At 40.9% G+C, this 25362-nt stretch overlaps 1 protein-coding gene across 4 annotated transcripts in view; it reads left to right on the top strand.

The window, feature by feature from the left end:
* The window catches only part of LOC141782281 (nck-associated protein 5-like), an 80376-nt gene that overhangs the window by 48454 nt on the left and 6560 nt on the right, over nucleotides 1-25362 (top strand). For 2 of the 4 annotated variants that reach the window (XM_074658423.1, XM_074658422.1), the window contains exons 8-12: nucleotides 10269-10448; nucleotides 10589-13503; nucleotides 14174-14288; nucleotides 15228-15306; nucleotides 24083-24469. In XM_074658423.1, the coding sequence (XP_074514524.1) occupies nucleotides 10269-10448; nucleotides 10589-13503; nucleotides 14174-14288; nucleotides 15228-15306; nucleotides 24083-24469 (3676 nt within the window). Of the gene's footprint in view, nucleotides 1-10268; nucleotides 10449-10588; nucleotides 13504-14173; nucleotides 14289-15227; nucleotides 15307-16778; nucleotides 16818-16950; nucleotides 17672-24082; nucleotides 24470-25362 lie in introns of those variants that run through there. The other 2 variants (XM_074658424.1, XM_074658425.1) reach the window with 2 other exon arrangements.

Here is a 25362-nt window from a genome sequence, read left to right as displayed (position 1 = left end):
CACAAACTCACTTACTTTTCATTGGAGATAACTCTGATTAAACAAGCTCTTTCCTCTTATTGAACACTCAGTGAAATAGTTATTAGATCATTCTCAGGCTAGAAAATAGACTTAATTGTCATCCGTTTGCTACTGTGGATGGTGAATTCCAAATTTTACGAGATGATTTCACTGTTTCACTGGACAAGATGAATTTTTACAGCAGACAAAAAAAGTTAATAACACAACATCGCTAGCAGCATGAGACAAAATAACCTTTTTATGTGCCAAATGCTGCCTTTGATTCACTAATGCAGCTTTCCCAGTTATCCAGGAGGCTACATCAGTGGTGTAAGATAATTATCTCACGCCCAAAGCTTGAATATTAAGTACGGTTGTTATATTTGTCCCCAGCAAAAGTCACAAACAAAAGTTTTGAGAGCAAGCCTTGCATTTAAATCATTGATTTCAAAGTTTGGGCTATTTTAATTGTTGTCCTCCTGAGAAAGGCTCCAGATGTGATTTCCTGCTGTGACCACTTGCTATGCAGCTAAGCAACATTTTGTTTGTGGTTTGGACTAAAAGATTAATTCACTGAAGGCTGGGAGTCTTTAGAGAAGTTAAGGAATTTATAGGTAGGATGATGATTTGTTCACATGATATGGTACACAAAACGTTGAATTAATTAAAACAGTACAAGGCTAACTGAATTCTTTGGCTGCTGTAAATACAACTTTTACATAGCGTAACCTTAAAAAGATGTTAACGGTGAGCGAGTTACCAAATACATGCCAGTTTGCTTAGACATTAGCATTCACTCGTGTGTATTTTTTTGTTCACTTGGCAAATATTCTCTTTCCTTTAAGCTCTGTTTTGGTCTCCACCAACTCCAACTGCAATTATGTAGCTCTTTAGCAGCTAAATGCTCCACTTTGTTCACCAACTAATCGCTAATGTTCTCTGTCTGCTGTTTGGTGATGGGCAGGTAGCATACAGGGGGTTTAGGGATATTCCCTCCACTAGCAGTCTGCTACAGCTGGAAACAGTTTGAGAACCAGAACAGTAAAGTTGTGGTTAGAAAAATCCAACACAAGGAGTAGAAAGATGCTAAAATACTCAGTAGAGGGAACTGCAGAGTCAGGTGATTATTCTCTGTGGGTTCAACACCACAACCGACACCTTTTACATTGCACCAAGTGATTTGACCCATTGTTGATATGGAAATAATGAATAGTGCGTATTTAAAGCCACTATAAGTGGATTTAAATGTATGCTTTCAGCCCCATTTATTCAATGTCCCAGTGTCAGATCCAACGGGGGAAAGGAGGGAGTCTTTATCACCACTGGCACTAAAATTTCAAATCCTTTTGTAGGTTAAATGTTCTTTCACGGCAAACTGATTTTAATTACCTCTTGAGTTTGTTCAGTAGGAATAACATGGTGGATGATCTGCTCTGACCCAATTGCCTCAGCAGCTTAAACATCCTTCTACGTAGAACAAATTCAATGTGCCAGACATGGTATGACTGGGGGCCATTGTTCCTCGGAAGCCCCTTTTCTCTAAAGACCCTGAACAGCTCACCTGACACACCAAGCCGACAGTTGGACGTCGGACAGTTTGGGGTCGTCGGTGAGTGTCTGTCGGCTTAGTTTTTTCGGACTAGAGCCAACAGTGCGGGACCACTGTTGGCTCTAGTCTGCCCGTGTCTGAGGTTTTTCGGCCGATTCAGCATTTTGAATCGGTGGCGGTGCCCGTCGGTGAGAGAGATCACTCTGATTGGCGGTTCAGCTTAAACTAAGCATTGCATGGGAGGAGAAACGGACATGAGGAAAGCAAGCGAACAAGTAAAGTCAAGAGGAAAAACACAGAAGGCTCTTCTCATTTTTCATCTTCATCTCATCTGATCATTCCAATATACTGATATTTTCACAACAACATGGCCATCTGGAATGAAGCTAAGTGGACCCTTTTTGAATGACGAATACAGACCTGCTGTTAGAGAGAGATTTCATCTCACGCAGGTGCAGATTGTATGTGATAGTTGGCCATCGATTTTGGTCTTTGCAGTGTGTTCGAGTGAAACTTTTTGGCCAAGACAAAGGCGACGTGAGGCGACGCAATTGGTGGCCTTTGTCGCCGCTAGTTCTTTGATGTCAGGTTGGTGTGTCTGGGCCCTCAGTGATGAGCCTGGCCCCTGAGATCAGATGAGCAGCATGACTGCGAGAGATCATGGCCTTTGTACTGTCACAAAGTGGGAATAAAGAAGCCAAAATCTATTAGGCTCTACGCTCTGTTACAGCTGCACATAGTACTCGGGGGAAAAAAATTAAACACAGGTAATTTCATTGTCCCCATCAGTGATTAGTGATGCTATGAGATATGGAGACATAACATTGTGTTGTGTATCAATTTTCCAGATAACACAGAGGTTAATTATGTATGAATTATTGAAATGGAAAATTTGTTTTTCCACAGTTATGCTTGTTCGATTCCTTTATCGCTGTGACAGAACACCTGTTCCCATTCAGGTTGACTGACTCGGAGCGAGGTTACAGCGAGGTGTCGTACATTGCATTAAACGACACACAAAAGAGAAAAAGAGAGAGAATGGGAACAAACCTCTCTTTTTAATCTAGTTGTTTCTTGTCTGGGTATTTTACCGAGGGAATGTGCAAAGAAATTAGAGGCAAGTGAACACAAATAAGGTGCACTGTGGGGAATACTTCAGGTTACATTAAAAGTGCCCTGTTCATTATCTGACCAGCACATCCACCATCTAGTATTTCTCCACTGTGTGGGACCTGGTCCGAGATGCTAACAGCAACATTACTGTCTAGCTCTTTATTGGATTTAGGGAAGTTTACACTCCATTTACCCCAACGTTACTCAATAGGCTAGAGTGTTTGCCAAATACATTAGTTTAGTCCTCGTCCTAAAAGCCTTTTTTCTTGTAACTTTAAAAGTGATAATGTTTCAGTCAAACAAGGTTATGTTAAGAAGAAAAAAGCCTGACCTTACATTTTTCCTTTTCACACTCATAATAAAGAAATGTTCAGACAGAAAGCCAAGCGAATACTTGTGTTATTTGTGCGTATTTGACAGCTGGACATTTAATTGTTACTTTATTTCTATGTTTAGACAGTGAATGTGGATGTTTTAATAAATGGTTGGACTACAGTATTTACCTTTTACATTTTATATTTACATAGAGTCCTAGCTGTTAAAATAAATCAGCTTTTTTTTATTGTCATACCTTGTTTTTTGTACACAGCACTGCACACAGTGAAATTTACTCTCTGCATTTAACCCATCCTAGTAGCAGTGGGCAGCTACTATATAGCTCCTAGGTAGCAGTTTTGGGGGCTGTTGCCTTGCTCAAGAGCATCCCGACAGTGCCCAGGAGGTGAACTGGCACCTCCCCAGCTACCAGTCCACAGTCCATACTCAGTCCATGCGTGGACTTGAACCAGCGACCATCTGGTTCCCAAGCCAAGTCCCTACAGACTGAGGTACTGCCGCCCCAGTTGCAGTAAAAGTCTGGTGGCTCTGTGACAGGGTCGTCTGTCACAATGTTATTTGAATTCAGCGGCAGAGCGAGACTCAAGAGACCCAGGACTGCAAGGTTTTTAACAGCAGCAGGTGCCTCTTTCCTCAGATAAACTTCCTGGGAGGGCTGCAGCAAAAGATAAATACAAATATATAATAAATTCAATTTTATTTGCCCCTTTGAAGTGCTGTAAACGGCATTTGATTTTGTTGCTGTGTGAACTCATAGAACAGTCACATTTATTTACCCTTTTTGAAGTGTCTGAAAATGCATATGCCTTTCAGAAGGAAGATTTACAACACAGACACAATGTACATCAAAAGCAACCGCTTTCCTCACTGGCCTCTTTATATAAGGTTCACATGCACACATTCTTCTGCTTAAACTAAGCTCTGATTTAAACCAGCCTACCTTGACTTTGAATCATGTGATTCAAGTTCCACCATGCAGAGCTACTAGTGCGGTCTGCTTGCTCCCATCTTCTTTCTGTATGCCATGCCAAAGTTCACCAAAGTGAACAGCAGTGCATCTAGTTAGAGCCCAGCCCAGCAGGCAAAACACTGAGCAACAGCGACGAAAGAGAGCGGAGGACGTGAAGGTTACATGAAAAACAAAGACCACAATGGTGTAGAGGAGCAGGAACTTTTAATGACCAGGGGCCTGAAGACAAGGAGGAGGTGGATGAGGTGGTGGTTGGTGCGTGTGATAGGGAATGAGTTGAGCGCAGTGAAGATGGTGGTTCAAAGACTAGAGTGGAGAAGACTGTGGCCTGCAGAGCGGCTGAGTGAATGTAACCTTGCTTTGGGCGGCTGAGGGGGGGGACGCATGGACGAATTTTGATGAGATTGTGAAATTTAAAGTGAACTCAAAAGTCCATGGAAGCTAAAGTGCGTTGTCCTTGTGTCTGAATGGTCCGTTGATCAGCAGCCTGGTTCAGTAGCAGTGAACCTGAAAATGCCTTAATAGCAAATTACCACTTCAATATCGTGATTTCACACTTTTCCCCCAGGTTTTAATGCGGGGGGTAGGCAGAACGTTTTTGGCATCATTGGGCAAAAATTCCATAATAACCTTTCAGCATATTGTAATTCAAGTGCTCTGAGAGAAAACTAGACTTCTGCACCTCCTCATGGCTCTGTTTTCAGGCTTTAAAACACCTAGCCTGTGACGGGAGACTTTGGCCAATCACAGGTCATTTCAGAGAGAGAGCATTCCTATTGGCTGTCCATTCAACGGAGGCAGCTGTCAATCACTCGCGAACTCCGACCAAACGGTCAAACTAGGCAGCGCTGATCAAATATGAATCAATATTCTGTTACTGTAATGCCTATTTCTCTCCTCAAATGTTTTCAGAAACATCTTGTAGTGTACTGTTCAGCTGTAAAATGAGAACGTTTGCTCCGTCTGGTGGGCGGTGCTTGGTATTTCCTCAACTGATCTCAACATGGCTGCCGGGTCACAAACTTTCTCACCAGAGGACGCAGAGGACACTTTTTTTTTTTTAGATTGACTGTCTTGTGCACTACTGTCAGGATATAGTGACCATTTTATAAAAATAATTAATTTTTTTTAATTTCATTGCAAGACAAAAGACAATACATTAACAAAAGGAGGACGACAAGAACATTGAATACAGGCCAGTTAACACAATTTTGTCATGAGATGTGAGAACCAGGTGAGGCTGGTCTGTTTGTGTCTGTAGGGTGGATGTATGGAGAGAGAAGAAAAAGTAGTTAAGAACTTTTTTTAATCATATTTGCTCCAATTCTACCCACTGTTACTTTAAGACACTAACAATGATTGGGTGACGCTATTTAACATGAGTAAAGAATGTACTTCTATTACCCAGACAGAATTGTACAGGTAAAATTCAGTATGCTGTTCTGACAAATCCAGCCCTCTCAGTTTGCTCTCCTAAAAGCTTCCATGCAACTAACATATACTCCAAACTCCAGAGGTGTTGACCCCCCCCTGTCATTACTGTCTCCTGGTGGGCAGATGAATGTCTGAGTACTCCACGTCTACTGTGATAGTGCAAACTGCCAGTTGGTAGAGAAATCTCCAGAACTGCCAGGGTGAGCGGTTCGATTTCCATTACGAAATCTAACATAAAAATGTATGAAGTCATGGTGCTGTGAGGTGCCTGGGATAAAAGCATCAGCATAATAGCATATGCTCTGTGGAGAACCCGCCATAAGCTGCAGACCCACCAGCTGACATGGTACTGTATTATTCTGACTGATGAGGTTGGATGGATGCAGGGGTGGTATGATTTATTTACACGTATCTCTCGGCCTGTCTTTATGCCAGGGTGTGTTTAAGACCTTGAAATATACACAGTGATGATTAGTGGATATAATCCCTCCCATGAAGCTGTGCTGTAATTCTTAAAGGAGTATTCCAGCAATTTACTCTTACACTATAACATTGTGAGACCTGCCAGAGAGAGGTGTAAAAGGAATGGCCATAATTGATAGGAGGGAGGTGGAGGTGTCCTGACCTTCAGTCTCGTATGGGTCCAGCTCTAAAAACCTGCCCCATAATGCACCTTGATATAGATATTTTGTCCAACCCTCTAGCCTGGCTTGTTGTTTCTATTAAAAATTGATAGTCACCTTTAAAAGTCTGACTATTTGGGCTGTCAATCAACTAAAATATTTAATCGCGATTTATAACCTGATTTCCATAGTTAATCACTATTAATCACACATTTGGATCTGTTCAAAATGTACCTTAAAAGGCAGATTTGTCAAATATTTAATACTATCAACATGGGAGAGGGCAAATATGCTTGCTTTATGCTAATATATGTATATATGTATTGTTGAAAACCCATTAAAAACACAAAACAATGACAAATATTGTCCAGAAACCCTCACAGGTACTGCATTTAGCATAGAAAATATGCTCAAATCATAACATGGCAAACTGCAGCCCAACAGGCAACAACAGCTGTCAGTGTGTCAGTGTGCTGACTTGACTATGACTTGCCCCAAACTGCATGTGATTATCATAAAGTGGGCATGTCTGGTAAGGGGAGACTCGTGGGTATCCATAGAACCCATTTTCATTCACATATCTTGAGGTCAGAGGTCAAGGGACCCCTTTGAAAATGGCCATGCCGGTTTATCCTCGCCAAAATTTAGCATCAGTTTGGAGCATAATTTAACCTCATTCAGCTGGTTGGTACCAATGGATTCCTTAGGCTTTCTAGTTTCATATGATGGGAGGATCTTCACTCTAGCTTTAAAACTGAGCCCGCTACAACCTAAAAATTGCAAGTTATATTAATACGTTAAAGAAATTAGTGGCGTTAAAATGAATTTGCGTTAACTTGTTATTATTGCAATAACTTTTGCAGCCCTAGTTATGATACAACAAATTGTGCTGTATCCCCCTAAGCAACAAGCTAGTATGACATGGTTGGTACCAATTGATTCCTTAGGTTTTTTAGTTTCATATGATACCAGTATCTTCACTCTAGCTTTAAAACTGAGCCCGCAACAACCTTAAAATCTCAAGTTGCGTTAATGCGTTAAAGAAATTAGTGCCATTAAAAACAAATTTGCGTTAACCCATAATTATCGCATTTACTTTGACAGCCTTACTGATTGTCTACTAATAATAAGCTATAATAATTGTAATAATTACACGAAAAAGAAGAAAAAACATTACTCACAAAGCATAACATAAAAATGGATGCAGTATAACGTGCTCCACTTTTGTCTCGGATTTTCCACAGCCAGACAGGAAACAGTTACGCAAGCAGTTACACGGAACCAAGTAATTTTAGTACTTTCATTTATAGATAGTGTATAGTGTCATACATTTATTTATTCACTTACTTTTTCTTTTAGTCACGACAAAGATGTACTTTTCAGAAGAACAAGCCTGGCTCTGAGCTTTTAAATCTTTTGTGAGTAATGGTCTTGTGATCTCTCTATTTAAAGAACCTTCTGAGCATCTGAGCATTTGATGCTGTTTGATTTGATGTTGAATACACCCAGTGTGACTCATTATTTACTGTGACGACAGTACCTTGCAGAATGCAAATGTAGGTTTAGGTATACCGTATACAGTATATCCAGAGAACTGATGGTTTCTGCTGTGCCAACCCGGTTTATTCTGTATTTAAAATGTTGGCCTTTAGCTCATTTTCTACATGACAAGTATTTGGAAGTGGCTTTAGTGCTGTTACAATCAAAGCGACATAATGTTCTTTCACCCTATAAACTAGTCATGTCTGAATTTAATGGAACAGAAATTAAATATTAAGAAATGTCCTCTCACAAAGTGGAAAAACATTGAAATATATGAAAACATCTCCACAGCCCTCGATTTTGCCCTTGACTTTAAGCACAGCGCCACTCTGATTGAGGGTTTTGTTTAACTGGATCACTCAAATCTCAGATACCCCTCGACATGCTGACTGTAATTAGTTCCAAGATTAATCCGCACAAGCGTGGTCAAATTTGGCCTCCTCCCACAGTTGCTTGTGAAATAAAGGCTAGCACGGATAATCAAATAATAGGTGAATATCAATGAATGGACCGAATCACTTCAGTCCCCGGCTCCCCTATGCAATTATTTCCTATTCACATTAATTATTGCTAACAGATGACACTAATGACTTTGAGAGGAAGCTGGCCATGGCAGCCTTGCAAACGATCAATGTTTTTTTAAATGGGGTCACAACACTTTAGACACCTTTGGGTCCCTCTGATTAGACATGGCACCGTGCAAACAGCATTTGCTGAATACCAGTGAATAGTGCCAGCAGTTCGTAACTACTTTCTGCACAGGACCCTAATCCTTCACAGAAAAGTGGACCTATGAACCATGAAGCAAAGACATTAAACTCTGGTCTTTTCTAATCAAGAATTCCACCTTCTGCCTTTTCAGATGATGATGATGATATTCAGTTTTGGAAAAACCTAAGGTTTAACTTAGAGAACAGACAAATGTATTTTCTCACACACTTCTGTTTGGGCCATATAACTAACTAACTAAAAAGTGAAATATAAAGCTTATGTGATCCATATTATATAGTTAGTACTGAATTTTGTATATAAATTGGTTGACTGACCTGTGAATGAACTTCTCAGTATGAACACTCTAATAGCCCTTGTTTAAATCATTAGGTCCTAAAAGTTGTAAAATGCACTAATAGCCGAGTTATTTCCCTTCCTCCGTTCATGTGAATGAGACTTATGACTCATATTGGATAATTAAAGGACCATCATTCACCATTTAGGGGAATCTATTGGCATATTTGGAATATAATATGAATACGTATGGTTTATTTAGTGTATATTCACCTCAAAATATGAATCGTTATGTTTTTATTACCTGAGTGAGCCGTTTATATCTACACTCGGAGCGGGTCCTCTTCATGGAGCCGGCAGCCATGTTTCTACGGTAACCCAGAACGGACAAACCAAACACTGGCTCTAGAGAGGGCCTTTCGCGTTTTCTCGGGAGAAGTTTCAGTTGATTGCAATCTGCACCCTCACAGCTAGATACCACCAGATCCTACTCACTGGAGCTTTAAGTCCCACTTTTATTTTGTTTACAGTAGATACACATAAACCTCTGAGGAAAAAACACTGGAAATCGATGTAGTATCAATCAATGAACCGTAGAAAAAGATGGCATCTTGACCATTGTAGGGAAGTGCTGCTTCAGATTTAAAACAATGTTGGGAATCTATTCCAAAATAAAATGTCTGTGATAAAATATGCAGTGAAAGTCCTTTCAAAGCTTTCAAAACATTTTTCTCAAAGATACTTCTGTCATCATGTCTCTTTGATACAAGTATTTTGCATTAGCTGATGACATTTATGGAGTCTATCTAGTTTGTACATGGTTCTATGTGTTATACTTCCGTCTGCTATTAGACTAGCTAAACTATTCAATCAAGAGGCTTACAATGCACTTTTCTTTCATCCGTCACTTACGATCAACATGCACAGTGGGGGCAAATGGTTGCTCTGGCATTGGCAGAAAACTACTTTTAAGCATGCATTGGAAGATATATCCAAAAGACTCCAGCCAGTGAAAGACGTTATTAAGAATCTCTGAAGACTCGAATATAAGAAGACTCTGACCAATACAAAAGTATCATCATCTAACAGTAGTCATTGTGCAGTTAAGTTTGAAATATGCATGAACAGCAGACACACCAAGAGGCTCCATGCTCATTGAAGTGAATTATGTCAGAATAGAGGCATCACTTTAAAATGTCTTATTGACCAGTTCCCAAAAAGTTATCATGGTTCACCTGCAAGACCAGAGAAACATGAAAACACATTGCATTTTACAACAGAGGCCATCTGAGGAATAAAGTGAAAATGTCATTCTATTCGTCAATTAGCCTTTGGTTGGAAAGAGACAGCCAAGTATCCAGCATATCGATCGATTCTTTGAGATCTGTGACAGAGACAAATGGAGAGCCATGGGGCATTCTTATAGTGTATATTGTTCAGACTGCAAAGAGAATCTATTGACTATAATGTCAATATAATGCCAGTTCACTGGTGCGAATGTGAGCCGTAATTATAATATTTGTTTCCACTAAATTAAATTGTATATCCTATGAATATGTCTCTTATTGCTGATGTTGTGTCAATGTTGCCTTCAATGATGATATTTATTGCACTGTTTTCATAATGATTGTATAACCTGAGGTTTTTGCTACTGCATCAATTCCTTCATAGTGTTTGTTTAATTTCTGTTTTCCAGGAGGTCCAAAGGAATGGAAAAGCAGGTATTCCTGCAGGAAGGTGGCCCAGCCTGCTGAGTCTAACATGCCCGCGCAGCAGTGGTAGCGGCAGTGGCAGTGAACTGTCACTATCCAGTGCTTGTAGTGAGTACTCCAGTGGCTCCCACACTTGGGCTGAGGGACGTGGATTCTCCAAGCAGGTGGGTTTCATTCGTCTTCCTTCGATTTGAAGTATAAGGAGGTTGTCAGTGTAAAATACTTGTTATCGCCTTCAAGGCGTTTTGGTGATTCATCTGTAAATGTCATTTCAATAATTGTAAATATGTCTTGTAATGCGCAGTGTGCTGCAAGCCGGGACAAAAGGATGAGTACAGGCTCAGTATCCAGCAATCACTCTACACCCATCGAGCCGACAGACCTGGGATGGAAGGAAGGTCATATTCTAAAAGGACTGAAGCGTCTCCAAATGTGCAGCTCCAAAGAGGCATCCTCTAATGCATCTGTGCCACACTGCAAAGATTGTATGACCTCCAACGAGGGCATATACTCATTTGGTGTCAAGTGTGGCCAACAAGGGAGTACAGCCAAGCAAGTAGCCCCTACAAGTAAACCTTTCAAGGCCGGAGCAGGGACTGCTGCTCTAGACTCTGATGATGCAGATTATGATTCAACTAAATCACAAAGTGGGGAATCCAGTGACCAACCAACAAAAGAGCTTGTTTGCTTAGAGAAACTGGATGTCACAAGGGATGATGACAACAATTTTCAAGAAGACCCTGTAAAACTTGCAGGGAATTCAGGTCTTTTCCCCTCACCTGTCACAGACAACTTTTTATTTTTGGAGGGCCCCGCAGTGAAACTTGGTGTAAGCCCAACAGATAGCCTTACACATCCGGATGAAAAAAACAAAGACTCACTCGAAAAACACAAGCAGTCAGGCATGAAGTTAAGTGACAGAAACAATAACCAGGAAAGGTCTACTGACCGTAAATCCAGACTTGATCATGTCAAAAGACAACAGGGCAGACTTGCAGTCAAGCAAGACGAACCAGGGACAAATGATATGAGCTCTTCTATTCAGCATTCTGCAACAAGAGCTCTGAGCTTTGTGAGTGTAGCCAGACAGCGCAGCTCCTCAATGGAGGTTCCTCACTGCAGAGACCAGGCAAGTCAAGCTGGCAGTGAAAGCCAGGACTTCACCATCTCGGAATCTCCAAAAAGGAAACCGAAACCTCAGCCTTGTGACTCGGCAAGAAAGGCTTTCATTCTGCGGAGCAAGAGTGCGGATGGAGGGAAAGAACAATCTAAGCATACACATTCTCCTCTCCACCAAAAGCTTATAAAGGGTAACAGGTCCAAAGGGCAGTCAACCCCTCCTGGGCACAGTGTTCCAAGCAAAAGGACAAATCTTAGTAAAACACAATGTTCAAGCAAGGGGTCATTATCTAAAGTTGAGAAAGATGAGGACATTGCGGCATCAACAAGTTCCAAGTCTCTCAAGAGTGTGCGCTCTCCCCTTGCTTCCCCTGTGAAACATTCGAAGACATTTAAGCCTCCAGGGATCAATGAATGCTCAAAGAGCCCAACAAAATCACCTTTACAAATCACTAGACATCAATCAAGCAATGAGTCTGTGGAAGAGAGCATCTATGACAACCTACCCTGCTCTCCACGTAAACAACGACGCCAAGACCAGCACTGTGATGTTTCCCATTCAGAACATAGGTCCCCATCCCCACCACCACCACCCCCAGGTCGAACTACTTCTCTTGTCCTTAGGCCCAGTTGTGACAGCTTACCTATAGCACATAAATCTGCAGGTCAGGTTCAAAGCTCTACTACTGGGAAGACAACATCGAGCACCACCAAGCCACAATCAAATCTTTCTTCTATTTTACAGCCGCAACAATCCAACGCAACAAAGGACAATCAACATACAGCCCCACAAATGGGTGCTGATAGTAAACCACTGAAAGATACCCCTACCAAGCTCTACCATAGCCACTCATCACAGATGCCACCTTTCCCAGTTCAAGAGTCTTCAGAGTCAGTCCAGATATCTATGGACAGAACTGCCACATGCCATGATGAACATGGTGATCCCTCTATATTTCCAAGTCAGAGCATCCTACAGAGATCCCAACAGAGCATTAGTGAGCCAAAACTTTCAGAAGTCTTGCCTCAGGCATATTCTAATGTTTACTACCATGGGATTGCCAATAATCCTCAGAGTTCCACCTCAAGAGCTATAAAAATGGCTCTTCCTGTAAATGCTAAATCTCATGAGGCAATCACTGGACAGGAAACCAATACCTTCCTAATTTTTGGAAGACATAACAAAGATGATACAAACTCCACTGCAAAAAGCATCCACACCTTTCAGACTTTTACGTGTGATCCCCAGATGATACATGATTGTGGAGCTCATGACAAAGTCCGCAGAAAGATTGAGACCCGCTGTAACTCGCTGGATTCTGAGCCCTCCGTTCAACCTGTTGCATCAGACAGCGGTGTGATGTTAGATTGGGGATTTGACGAGGAAGGTTGGCTGTTTAAACGGTCTGTGTCTGTGTCAACCAGACCTCCCCTTAAGCCAGTAATGGGCATGAATGGGGCTAAGGCTCGTAGCCAGAGCTTTGGTGCACGCTACATGGACAGGCCAAGCTTCAACAGATCTGGAAAGGTCCGTACCCAGATCAAAACACACTCAGGTAGCTCCTTGAACTCTCTTAGTGATGTCCTTCCAGGAAGTATGAGTTGCTCCAGTAGCTACCATTGTCCAATGAATCGATCCCTTTTGAACAACTTCTTGATTGAAGAGGGCCTGGCAGTTCCTTCACATTTGGGGTCCTCCAGTGAAAGACTTCAGAGTCTTAAACACCAACGAGAGCAGGCTAGGCGCCTTCAGATTGAGCAGCAGTTTTCAAGCGCCTTTGGCGAGCCAGTTTCTGAAGAACCAGAGAGACAAAGTACTATAACCACAATCGAAGAGAAAGTGATGCTCGGCATAGAAGAGAACTTGCATAAGACACAGGAACAGGAGAGAACCACTGAGGTGAAGCAAAAATCTGGCTCAACCTTGGCAAATTGGTTTGGTTTTCGTAAGAGTAAGCTTCCTGCTCCAAGCAGCAAAAAGACTGATCCACCGAAAGTAAAAGAGGACAAGAGGGAGCAGAAGATTACATCACTTCTGGGAGGAAAGCAGACAAAATCTGACAAAAAGAGAGACAGAAGAAAAAGCGATGGAAAAGACAGGTAAGAAATGTATTAAATCAGTAATGAATGCCATCTTTTGAGTCTTGTGCACCAACACATTCTCATCCCAGCTCGTCACATACCACCATTTTGTCACACTCCTTGGCTTCACTTTATTTTTGGCATCAAAACCACTATAGTAACCCTTGGCGTCCCTTTAGGATTAAGCAACAAACCAACCATAGTCTCGGAGCGTTTACTGTTGCACGGATGGTTTTACCTTATAGTTAATGGGATGCCTGGTGCATTTCATACCGGCGCCAAAGGTTGCTACTGAACGCCGACGGCTGTGATAAAGCCTAGATATTTAACGCCCTGGGAATGAGAACGGGCTTAGTGCACATGACAAATTACCTGTGCTTTTGTGATCTTCACTTTCATTGAAATTTCATCTCAGCATATTTAACCTTCAGTGTTTGTTCCAGTAAATTTCTTCATAGCTTTTTGCCAATGAAGTAATTTATTGCCTCAGAGGACTTCAGTCATTTTTATCAAGTGGTCTTAGACACATCTGCCAGTCTCCTTAGCCCAGAGACCAGTTGAGACACATTTCATACAGAGGTCTCAAGACATATAGGGTTATTTATCAGCTGAATCACCCAGGGCATGTTGAGTCAATATCAGGGGATCTCAGTATGTAGTGATCTGTTGATAAACTGTTTTCTTTCAGCTCTGTGGGGAGAAGAGAGTCTCATGATGCAGTGCGGGCATGCATCTCTATGCCCTGCCCAGGAATGTCCCTGAATGAGATACAAGGACATACTGACATCTTCGGGGACCCGAAGGTAAATTAAATCATTACTTAATACAAAAGGGGCAGTTATTTTATTAGAATGTGGCCAGTTTTAGTTCCAATCACAAAAATGTCTTTATAGATGTCTACCCCAACTCTGTTTTTATGTAGGGTATGTTTTTTATAGTCATATGACATTACTGTAATTGCACCATAAACACATAATAACACATTAAAAACAAAAACAAAAATAGACTGAAGGAAAAAGTGGAAAAGTATTAGAAATGTATCATAAATGCTTATAAAAAATTGGGATCAAGTGAAAACAGAAAAACACTACATGACCGTCTTAACAAGTGAAATGTACTTCAGGCTGATTCCGCCAACTGTCCCTCAAACCCTCTTACACACAGTTTCATCATTTGGGCCTTTATTACCAAATCTTATTTAAAGACCTTTAGATTTATCACTGTGTCCATAATCTTACCATTGGAGCCCATGTATTCATCCAAAGAACATATCAATAATTCAACGAGTGAAAACATCAAGCAGACACACTATGTTGTAATTTGAATATTTGGTTATTGTTTAAAGTTAAAAACCAGTGAAACTGTGTAAGTAAAGGTCTCCATGGAGGACTGCTTGTAGAAGACCTGACATCACTGCTTCTACCTCCCAAACTCTCAAGAGAATGTCGAGCATATGAATGTTGACAGCATGATGTCAATGGAGAGACTATGAGAGGAGAATGAGGGTAGAGGCAAAAACACATAAACAGAATATGGAGCTGATTCATTAATTAGTCACAATATGACTCTGACTCTGTCAAGGTTAAGTGTTGAGTGCCAGATAGAGCCACACAGGGATTACCACCGGCAATATAATGAGGCACTATAGATAAAAGCAAGAACCAAACAATGACACTGTACAAGCAGAAGTATGGAAGAACATGTGGGTAACTTATTTTTTGTCCTTCTCCAAAAACACAAAGATGCAGATGATGAACCTGAGAGCTGATGGGGAAAACGGATCCACAGTGAAGAACAACCCCAACCAGGATGCTGTAATAGGTCAGATTCTTCTATTCTCTGTTGTGAAGAACTGTCCAGAATTCATTACAGACACTGCAATTAGTAATGGACCCCCCCTTGAACATTTTGATAACTGAAAAACAAAAACAAAAGGCTTTCACATCAGAGACCCAGGCCCGGATCCAAGTACTGTACACTTGACCCCAAAGTCCAGTTCGTTTGATCAGTGTGAACACTGTGTACCGTACTTGAAAATCCACTTGAGACGGTGGTCTTGAGTACTCGGGTACAGTTCGCATCAGGTGTGAAAACTAACTGTACCAAAACTGGGAAGGGGACTGCTATTTAGAATGTGATGCCATAACTATTCCACTGTCCCATTCAAACTGTGAAACGATCTCTCTGGTTTAATGAAGAAATTAAATGCTTGCTTGAAATTTGGGCAGACGTAACAAATGCAGAGATTTATGGAATAATTTGAGAGTTTGTATATGCATATTGGTACAATACAACAACAGAACAATGCCTTGAAAAAATAAAAAAGGCATGCAGGTGCAATGGTCTCCATTGTAGGGGCTTGGGAACCTGCGATTGGCCAACACAGTCTCACGGCAGTTCGTGAAATAGTCACAAAATTGTATCTATTTGATTCGTGTACATAGACATGAATTTCCCTTTTTTTATGATGCTTAGCACGACTTTCAACAACGTATTTTTCATGCGTTTTCCCATGAATGTCTAGCAACACGTGACGCACGTGTCAAGTTCCGCTCCAGTCTTTTCAAAATATAACTACTTAGTTAGGTTTAGGAAAAGATCGACTTAGTTAGGCAACAAAATACTTAGTTAGGTTTAGAAAAAGATTTCGGTATCAGTTAAAATACCACGGGAAGTGGTGTAACTAAAGTACGGAAGTTACGTGACAAAAACTGCTTAGTTAGCTTTAGAAAAAGATCATAGTTTGACTTATAATAACTACGGAAGTGCCCAAACTTAAGTACGGAAGTTACGTGACAAATAAATCAACCTTTGACTTCTGGTTTCACATGGGACACGAACAGCGGTCTCCTGGATGAAAGTCCGACCTACTCGCTATACAGCTTTTTATACTTTCCGGTTCACAATTACATGGATACATAATTATTTATTTTGTGCTGACCATCATGAAAAAGAATGGAAAATTTGTGTCTATGTACACGAATCAATACATTAAATTTCGTGACTATTTCACGAGCTGCTGTGCGACTGGACTGGATTGGTGAACTTCTGTGGTGGCAACATAAACAAATGTGGCGTAGATGATGTCGCAAGTGTACTCGGGTACAGAACAATATTACTAATGTGAAAGCTGAGCGGCGAGGGAGTGGAGAGGGGGGTCAATCGTACTCAGACACGGTACGAAGCAACAATAAATAATATAAAAACACCCGTAGCTAACTTAATAGCAATGTTAGCTGTGTCAATTTCAGCATGCTAGCCTTAAGGTTTTATCTGTGCTTGCCATTTTACAGTTTGCAGACAGAAGTGAAGACCAAATATGACAGATATGTGTAAGTCATAAACATGATGAATTTGCTATAAGCAGTCAAACAAACATGCAAAATGCTGAATTTTGTCAGTGTGTGCTTTTTCCTCCATATTTATGTTCATTTTATTTGTTCTACCTCTGCATTTGTTTTACAGTTTTGGGTGGCAATTTGAATTGAAGCAAATAGGAACCATTCCACCATGGTTGTATTTCACGAGTTTGCCCTTTAACAGGGATATTGTATTTAGCCTTGACCGCTCATCCTCACAGATCCATGCACTGACAATTGCATGCTCAGGCTCATCCTATCAGGATGAACCTATTCATCCATATGGGGACTCAAGCTCCTTCCTGGTGTTTTTGTGTGGACCACAGACCTGCGGGCAGATCGGCTGAACTGTTCCAGCGCTGACCTGCTGTAGAGTTGTGTTGTCATTCGATGGTGATATTGAGGTGGATTGAGAATGGGATTATCCTTCCAAATTTTAGATCAATTAATTAAATTGGGCTAAGTGGCACAAGTGGATAAACAGTGTTGTTGTTACAGATTTTGGGGAAGAGCAGTTTGACAAGTTAAGCTGTAGAAGCATTTTCTTCTTTAGAATAAAGGGGATCAGTCAGAAAGAGCTTAGTTAATGAGAGCCACAAGACTAATGCTTCTAACTACACTCATTTTTCTGAACAGAATTTTTTATATAGTGCAACATTGCAGCAGGTGTTTGGTAATAGGCAACACACTCCATAGGCCATCAAATCCCAACCAACCCTATAGGCTGTATGGTAAGCTTACTTGTAACACACATATTAGTTTGGCTCTCCTGAGCTTTATTTCAGCCTTTTACTTTCCTTATACATACATGCTTCTTAATTAGGACCGTGCTTGGTCAGTTTTACATGTAGTAAGTCAAGGGAATCTTAAGGTGCTCTTGAAGATAAAAAAAAAACTCAAAGAAATACAAACATTCTTCAGGCACTCTTAGGCAGACCAAGGAGAGAAGCCATATTAATAGCCTTTATTTAGCGGGGCATATTGGTTTAAACACTGACCGGTTTTGACCTCACAGTAAAAACAGATTCAGAGGAGACAGCTTGAATACATTTAGGTCTTTCATTTCACTCAAATGAGTGCACATGGCTGACGGAATTCAGCAACAGCAATGCAAAATACAGAAAGGGGATCCACTTTTTACCAGGTACTTGCAGCTGTACATAATACGAATTAAAACTGAGATATAAAGATTACTGAATTATTACTGAAATTCTCCACAGGTCCACTGGGTTTCTAGTAACTATGACATAGCTTGGGACCCAAGTCACTCTAATTGGATTATTGGTTAGATAGGGTCTGTATTGAATTGTGTCAATATGTCTGATTCCCAAATGATCTAATGACCCAACAAATAATGGTGCAGCATAAAAATCACATGACAAAAATGTGTTTTTTGAGGCAGAAAGAGTGAACTGTGAGGTTCAGGTCATGTACAGAGTGCTGCAGGAATGAGTCCTAAAACCCAGAAATTAGTTAGTATTTTAACACTTCTGGTTCCCTGGTCTGGAAGTCAATGGGGTTTTCATTGGTTAGATGCTTGAAATAAGGTCTGTGATTAACACAAGCTTAAGAGGTTATAACATTTTGTTCTACGACATAAAATATGTCAGTAAATATCCCACACGTGAATTTTGATGCCTTTATGTGTCTTAAAAAAGGCGGTTGCTAACAAGTGGCCAAATGAGACTACTGAACGTCATCACGCCGACTCGTCCGCCTTTACAGCCTCGTTGTTTATTCTCGCGCTCATACGACCGTGGTGTAGTTCTTCTATAGCCTAACATTAGCTTTTTGGCGATACATTCACGCTTCAAAAATCATAGACGCAGTGTTCATTTGTGAAGATTATCTTGCTGAATAAAACGTGTAAGCACTATAAACGTTTGTTAGCCATAGAGCTTATTTTCTGCAATAATGCAAAATCCAATGGAAAAATCCCAATGGCTTTTGATTGAAGGAACCCAGGGCGACGTTTACTTCCTGGTTGGCCTAAAAAATACGTCATCCCTGGAGCACTCTATTGCTGCTGCCAGTATTGTTTTTTTTCCCCCATATGGGTCCATTCGGTTCAACCACATTTTGGATCTAATTATCCGGTCTATTCAGATCGGGATCGACTGTCCTTGGGTCCCTTTCCGATCGGTTCTAATTAACCTTGGGTGTATTGAAACAGGTCTCTTATTGAAAATCAATTTATGCGCATCAGGTTTGGGTAGGGTTTCCACCTGTCTGTTTTGGATTGCGTCCAAAACTTTGGACCAGAAAGTATCCCAAAACACTCCAGGTCCATTTGGCTTGGGTCGACTTGCCGCTCAATGACACTTTGGTGCAGATGTGATCTCTCTCGCTCAGTCCGACCCACACACATGAGCTCTTTTCCACTTACTACCTAGTTGAAACTAGAGGTGGCAATCTAGACAAAAAAGAGAGACAGAGAGTCAAACTAGACAGGAAACAAAACTTTCATTGCAGTCACTTACTAATTTAAAAATAGCTGCAGATAAAACTCTCCACATCGCTCAGGTGACAGACCCTGCTGAAATCATTGGACAGAGTGACACCATCGGCAAGGCGATGCAAATATCAAGCATGTTTGATACTGGCGGACGCCTGCCCTCAGGGGTTAATCACCTCATTAAAATTTCAGAGCTGCACCAGCTAAGCACGCTCATCCAAGCCACTGCTGAGTGAATTAACTTTGCCTTCAGCTGTGAGCTGAATTTTACCATCCAGACTTGGTATAAACTTGTTGGGCCTCATGTAGAGTTGGCAGAGTAGTTTTCAGCTTGATGCTTTAAATAAGGTGAGTCAAACAAAAAACAACATTAAAATAATATCTGTACTTTCACACTATACTGAGAAACTAGGCTACATTTGTACATCTGGCACTGTGGTATGCTGCCTTCAAATGAGGTTGTGTCAACTGTGTTGAGTTCATTTTTTGGTGCATAATAATTTTAGTCGTATAGAGTTTTTCTTCGGAATTTTATAATATCTCTGAGGAAAATGTTGATATGTCCAATGGCCTCATCTCTTTCCTCTGTTATTATGCCTTTGCATTTCCTGCATTATGTAAACCACTTGCTAAATTGTTAGCCTCAGTGGCATCTAGACGCCTAGCAGCCAGCAGCACCAGGACGAGTTTTGAAGTGGGGGGGGACATTTTGAAGTTAAATGCATCAATCTGGTGTACTTTGAGAGCAAACTGAAGTGGCTAGATCACTGAAGAACTTTGTGTTCTAGTAAACGATTTATTCATAAACACATTAGTTGTATGAATGATGATGACACGGCAAAATGTCCCACCCACAAAGCATGGTTAATGAGACAGGGTCCGTGTTCAAGACGGCTGGGTTGCCTACATCCCTGCAGACCCCTGATGCACTGAAGACAGTCCCCGGTTGACAGCCCGGGCCTTTCCAAGCCGACCTAAAGCCGGTGCACCGGAAGAAATGAGATGCGATGGAGTTGAATCCCCCGGCAGACTGCGTAGAACCCACTCGTTGAGAAGTGTCAAAATATTTTCGTCCCATTGTGAAACTGTGGCGGACTGGATGTCAGATCACTTTTATTTAATTTGAATTAGGCTACACAATGGTCTTGTTGTCCACCCTATTCCGGCGCCTGTGCTAGCAGCGGTGCTCTCACAACTTAACCACTTCAGAGCCTGGCATATTGTCGTAACCACGAGCTCACGCGTTACATTTGAAGGCAGCAGCTCATCAAATTAGACTTCTTCTCTCTTATTTTAAAGGTCATTTTAAAATTAAATTGCATGCGATATACAGATCTCCTGTGTACAGTAAATTATACGTCTTGTGCACCCCTTTGAGAAAAAAAGTCAGTTTGGTTACATTATGTCTCCGTGCTCCTGCCAGCTCAGCTGTCAATCAACACATACCCTGGCCAAGTAATAACACAGAGGATCATTACTGCAGTGTTGTCTTGTGACATGGAGCAGTTATTGATTGAGCTTGGTATAACAGAGAGGAGATGTGAGGAGGACAACTACCTCATGTTAAAGGCTTGTTGAAACCAATCATTTCTCAACCTCTGTGATTCTGCCTTCTCAGGGAAGACTGTGTCACAGCGGCTTCTTGTTAACTTCCAACTTAAGACCAAACGAATCAATAATGTCTGTTCTCTGTCCTCTCAATTCAATTATTTGTTCTTGTTTACAACAGGTTAAAAAAAGCCATTTTCATCTCAAGCGTTGCTTCACTAACAGACACTTAAAGGGATAGTTCTGGTGTGGGGGGATTGTATGAGGTACTTATGCATAGTCAGTGTATTACCTACAGTAGATGACGGTTGGCACGCCCCACTTTGGAGAAGCAGACAGGAGTAACAGCGTTTAACCACCTATAGGAAAGGTCACCCTAAAAAAATTAATATCAGTTTAAGTGTAAGCTATATTTAGAATATTTTTGCCAGTTTACCTTGCCGTGAAACAGCTATACAGTCTATTTTTCCGACGGGGAACTGAAGATGTTTTCTGTGCTCTCTTCAAAGCCACCAGACTCCATTGAAAAAACTGTAATTTTACCTTGCAGGACACGGGGGATGCTCGTCTACCACTGCCTCCATCAGTTAGTTTGTTTGTGTTATTTTGTGATTTTTGGTTAGTTCGGATTCACCAACATTACAAGTGTAAACACAATTACACAAACAAACTAACTGATCGAGGCAGCGGTAGACCAGCAAATTTCGTATTGCAAGGTAAAAATTACTGTTTTTTTTCAATGGAGTCTGGTGGCTTTGGTAAAGCATAGATGGATACAACAGCTTGAGTTCCCCATCGGAAAGGGCTGCCTTACGGCAAGATAAAGCAGTGAAAATATTCTAAATATAGCGTACACTTAAACTCATATTGATTTTTAAGGTGGGCCTTTCAATTACTGTAGGTGGCTAAAATACATTTTCCTGCTGCCCCCGTCCACAGTTAGTGAAATTGCCATGATGTATCCGTAACTCATGCTCTAAATAAATCTATTCTGCGTTAGTGAGATGTTTTTAATGCTGCACTGACCTTTGCAACTCATTTTGTAATATGATGTGAGTAGATGGCAACTTGTCTAGTATACATAAAACTGATCCTGTAATACTGCATGTTTCTGTGTTTTCATAGCCTAAGACTGCATTTCTATGGCAACAGATAGCTTCAACTTTATTTGTAATTTTTTACTTTTACCTTACCCACATTTTCTTGCAATGTGACACATTTGGAAAAACTCAATTAATTTGAGCACTCTAGTTTAAAAATGAAATAAGAAAAAAGTGAAGAAAAATGAGCCTGTAGCCCAGAAGGGGTGTAACGTCTCATGTGTGCACGCCTTAATTAATAAAGGGGGAGCAGCTGTTGCCTTTGCTCCAGTGTGAGATTGCCTGCAGGTTCCTGCCATGGGGTACATATTAAAACACGAGCCTGCATGACAACAGCTAAAGGATATCTTTTCTTATTTTGATTTTGTGCGCACTGGACGGATGCCTGCTGTGATACATCTTGTTATTTTTTTAGATTTCTACTCGAAGAATTGTTTTGAAAACTAGATGAATCTCTGATCCAAATGTGGCTGAACTGCAATGTAAATGATACAAACTCCACATATTTGAAATACACAAAGCTTCAAGGTTGTGTTATTATGTGTAATTCTGGAAGCACAATGTCAGACTTTTGATTGAAAATGTAAAACTCTGCATCTTTAATCTCAAAGTTGAGAAACATCCCATACAACATAACTGTGTGTGTCTGACAGTTATGTTCGATATGTTGCAAATAAAATACACACATTCGGAGTGTATTTAAGTTTCATCTCATATGCCATTCCGTGCATTTCATATTCACAGTGTGATCAATGCATGCGAGTAGTCACACACCCATTAAGCTGTATCTGCAATACAAAGCAGTGGTTCAAGTGGGCTTGATTTGCATTGGCCCAGTCATCCTCTGTGGCAGGGCTACATGTATGGTGTAATTAGCAAAATCATTACCCAACCTCACACTTATATGTAATTAGATTGACCTGAAACAACATTTTTCAAATTGGCTTTTAAGAGGAAACCATTGCCAAGTGTGAGTGGAAAAAAACATAACAGACTAACCATTTATTGCATGTCTGCTTTGAAATGACCAAAACACAAAACTAAATTCAGCTGTTTAGAGCTCAAACAGTCAGGATAATGTGGCAGGAATAACAAGGAGGCATCAGGGAAACAATCATATGATAACACAGAGAAGATCCATTCTTTTTTGATTGGTAAAGCTGCCCTCATATGATAGTGAAAGCTCTTTCACCGATTCAGCAGCTGATTAGTCTGTTGTCAGGCTATTAAATCGGTGTTATCAGTCGCTAGAAGCCCCATAGATGTGGGTCAATAGAGGCCTACTACACCCACTCATAGGTTTTATCATCTATTCACATGGTAGATCACCAAAAGAAGGTATAAAAGAACACGTCAGCGACCTCTAGCGACCGTAGTTATTATGACAGGGGCAGAAACGGAAGTGAGGCGCAATAGCACTGTGAAACTCCATCAGGGGTGGACGTCGAGGATGATGGATGGGAGTTTGCATCCTGTGTGAAACAAACAATATGTAGTTGTCTTTGTGTTCATCGTTATTTGAACCCAAAACACAATGTTTTTCCGTTAACTTAACTAAGTGTTGTTGTTTTTTTCCGGAACCTGAAGGAGTTGTAATTTTGTTGCCTAAACCTAAAGAAGTTGTATTTTTTTTTTTGCCTAAACTTAAGAAGTTGTAGTTTTATTGCCTAAACCTAAAGAAGCCTTTTTGTTTGTGTTCAAAACGTGACGTTTCATTCAGTTTTACAACGTGTTAGAACGTGTTGCTTTTAAGTTTCACTTTCACTTTCACAACGTAGTAGGCATAGTAGGCCCCTAATGACCCACATCTATGGTGCTTATAGCGACTCATAACGCCTATTTAATTGCCTGATAACAGTTGAATCGAAGCCAGATCTTCATTTATCATTTCTAGCACTTTATCCATCAGAATGAGGAACAGTTTATTCTCCACATGGAGTAGCTTAGTGTAGGACATATGAATAGACAGTCAATTATCATATGTGTGTGATATAAAGTAGTAATATGTAGTGTGCATATATTTTAAAGGTTTCTTTAGCGCCACTTCAACCATGGTTACCCTGTTGTGTCATTCCTGTTGTTCTCCCTCTTTCCCACGACCCTGAGCCACTTCAACTGTTCTCCTTGTGCCGCAGGCTCCGGCTGCAAGATGCGAACGTTGGACAGTGGAATTGGGACCATCCCCCTTCCTGAATCCTGTTCCTTCTTCTCCTCCATCCTGCAACTCCTCCCCAAATCCTCATCAACCCCAGAACAGTCCCTCAGTCCTCCCAGTGTCCCCGGTTCCTCCAGCGAGGACGTGTCTCCTTCCCCATTACCCCGTTGGAGAATACCCTCCAGCTTTAAGGACAGCAGCCATGCAGGGGTGCCAAACTCCCTCTCCGACTTCTCCATGACCCATATCCAGTCAGTGCCTTTCCCTACTGTGGCCTTCCTCCAGCCTATCCAACCCCAGTCTGAACCCATTGTGACCTCTGCCAGTGTGCGTGATACCCAGAGCAGGCTACCCAGACCACCACCAGGTACAGTAAAGTTCCAGCAAGAGGCATGGCGTGTGGACTGCAGAAGTAAGGATGGTGCTCAAAGGGTTTTCTCCTTTTAGTGCTGTGGACTCATCTGGTCTCATAAAATAACATTTTTGTATTTTATTCTATATCTCTTTCATTTTTTGTTCTGTGAGGTTCGGAGGGGTTTTGCTAGATGTAGGCCTATATCTGCTGCTTCTAAAACCGCTCTGAAGATGCAGTTTACTAACCCTAAAGCTCTTCCACTGCACTCCTGCATTCATCTCATAGATCAAAAATTAAAAGTTAGGATAAAAAATATATTTGTATTGATACCCAGCCCAGTCTCACCAAATATATGAATGACGTATGAATGACACAGCGATTTGTAAGTAATTTTGCGTGCAATAACAACGGTGTTCTTGCTTTTGGCGTGTCATTTGACCGCATGTAGTCTGTATTGACTGCAATGTAAACACATCCGCGTAAATATGCTACGCTCAGAGCTAGTGACGTAGAATAAAAAGTGAGAAAGACTGCTTGTTACATAGGGTTATACTGTATTTGTGACGTGTTTTCCGTACTTTTTTTACTTAGCCTACATACTTATTTTATGATGTTTTTCCTAAACCTAAGTGGTTTTGTTAATGACGTGGAGTGTTAAAAAGCCTAAAATGCGTTATCGTGAGACGCGGAATGTCCTTAAAATGTCATGCTATTTATATGCCTTCCTATGAGATGAGGATATGATTAGGGCTGTAAATCGATTCAAATATTTAATCACGTTTACTCGCAAATTAATCACACATTTTTATCTGTTCAAAATGTACCTTTAAGGGAGATTTGTCAAGTATTTAAGGGCAAATATGCTTGCTTTATGCGAATGTATGTATGTATGTAGGTATGTAAAT

Source organism: Sebastes fasciatus, chromosome 14, assembly GCF_043250625.1.
Source record: "Sebastes fasciatus isolate fSebFas1 chromosome 14, fSebFas1.pri, whole genome shotgun sequence".
Taxonomy (NCBI): Eukaryota; Metazoa; Chordata; class Actinopteri; order Perciformes; family Sebastidae; genus Sebastes; species Sebastes fasciatus.
Note: the sequence above shows the minus strand (reverse complement) of the source record. Positions and strands in the feature narration are given on the sequence as shown.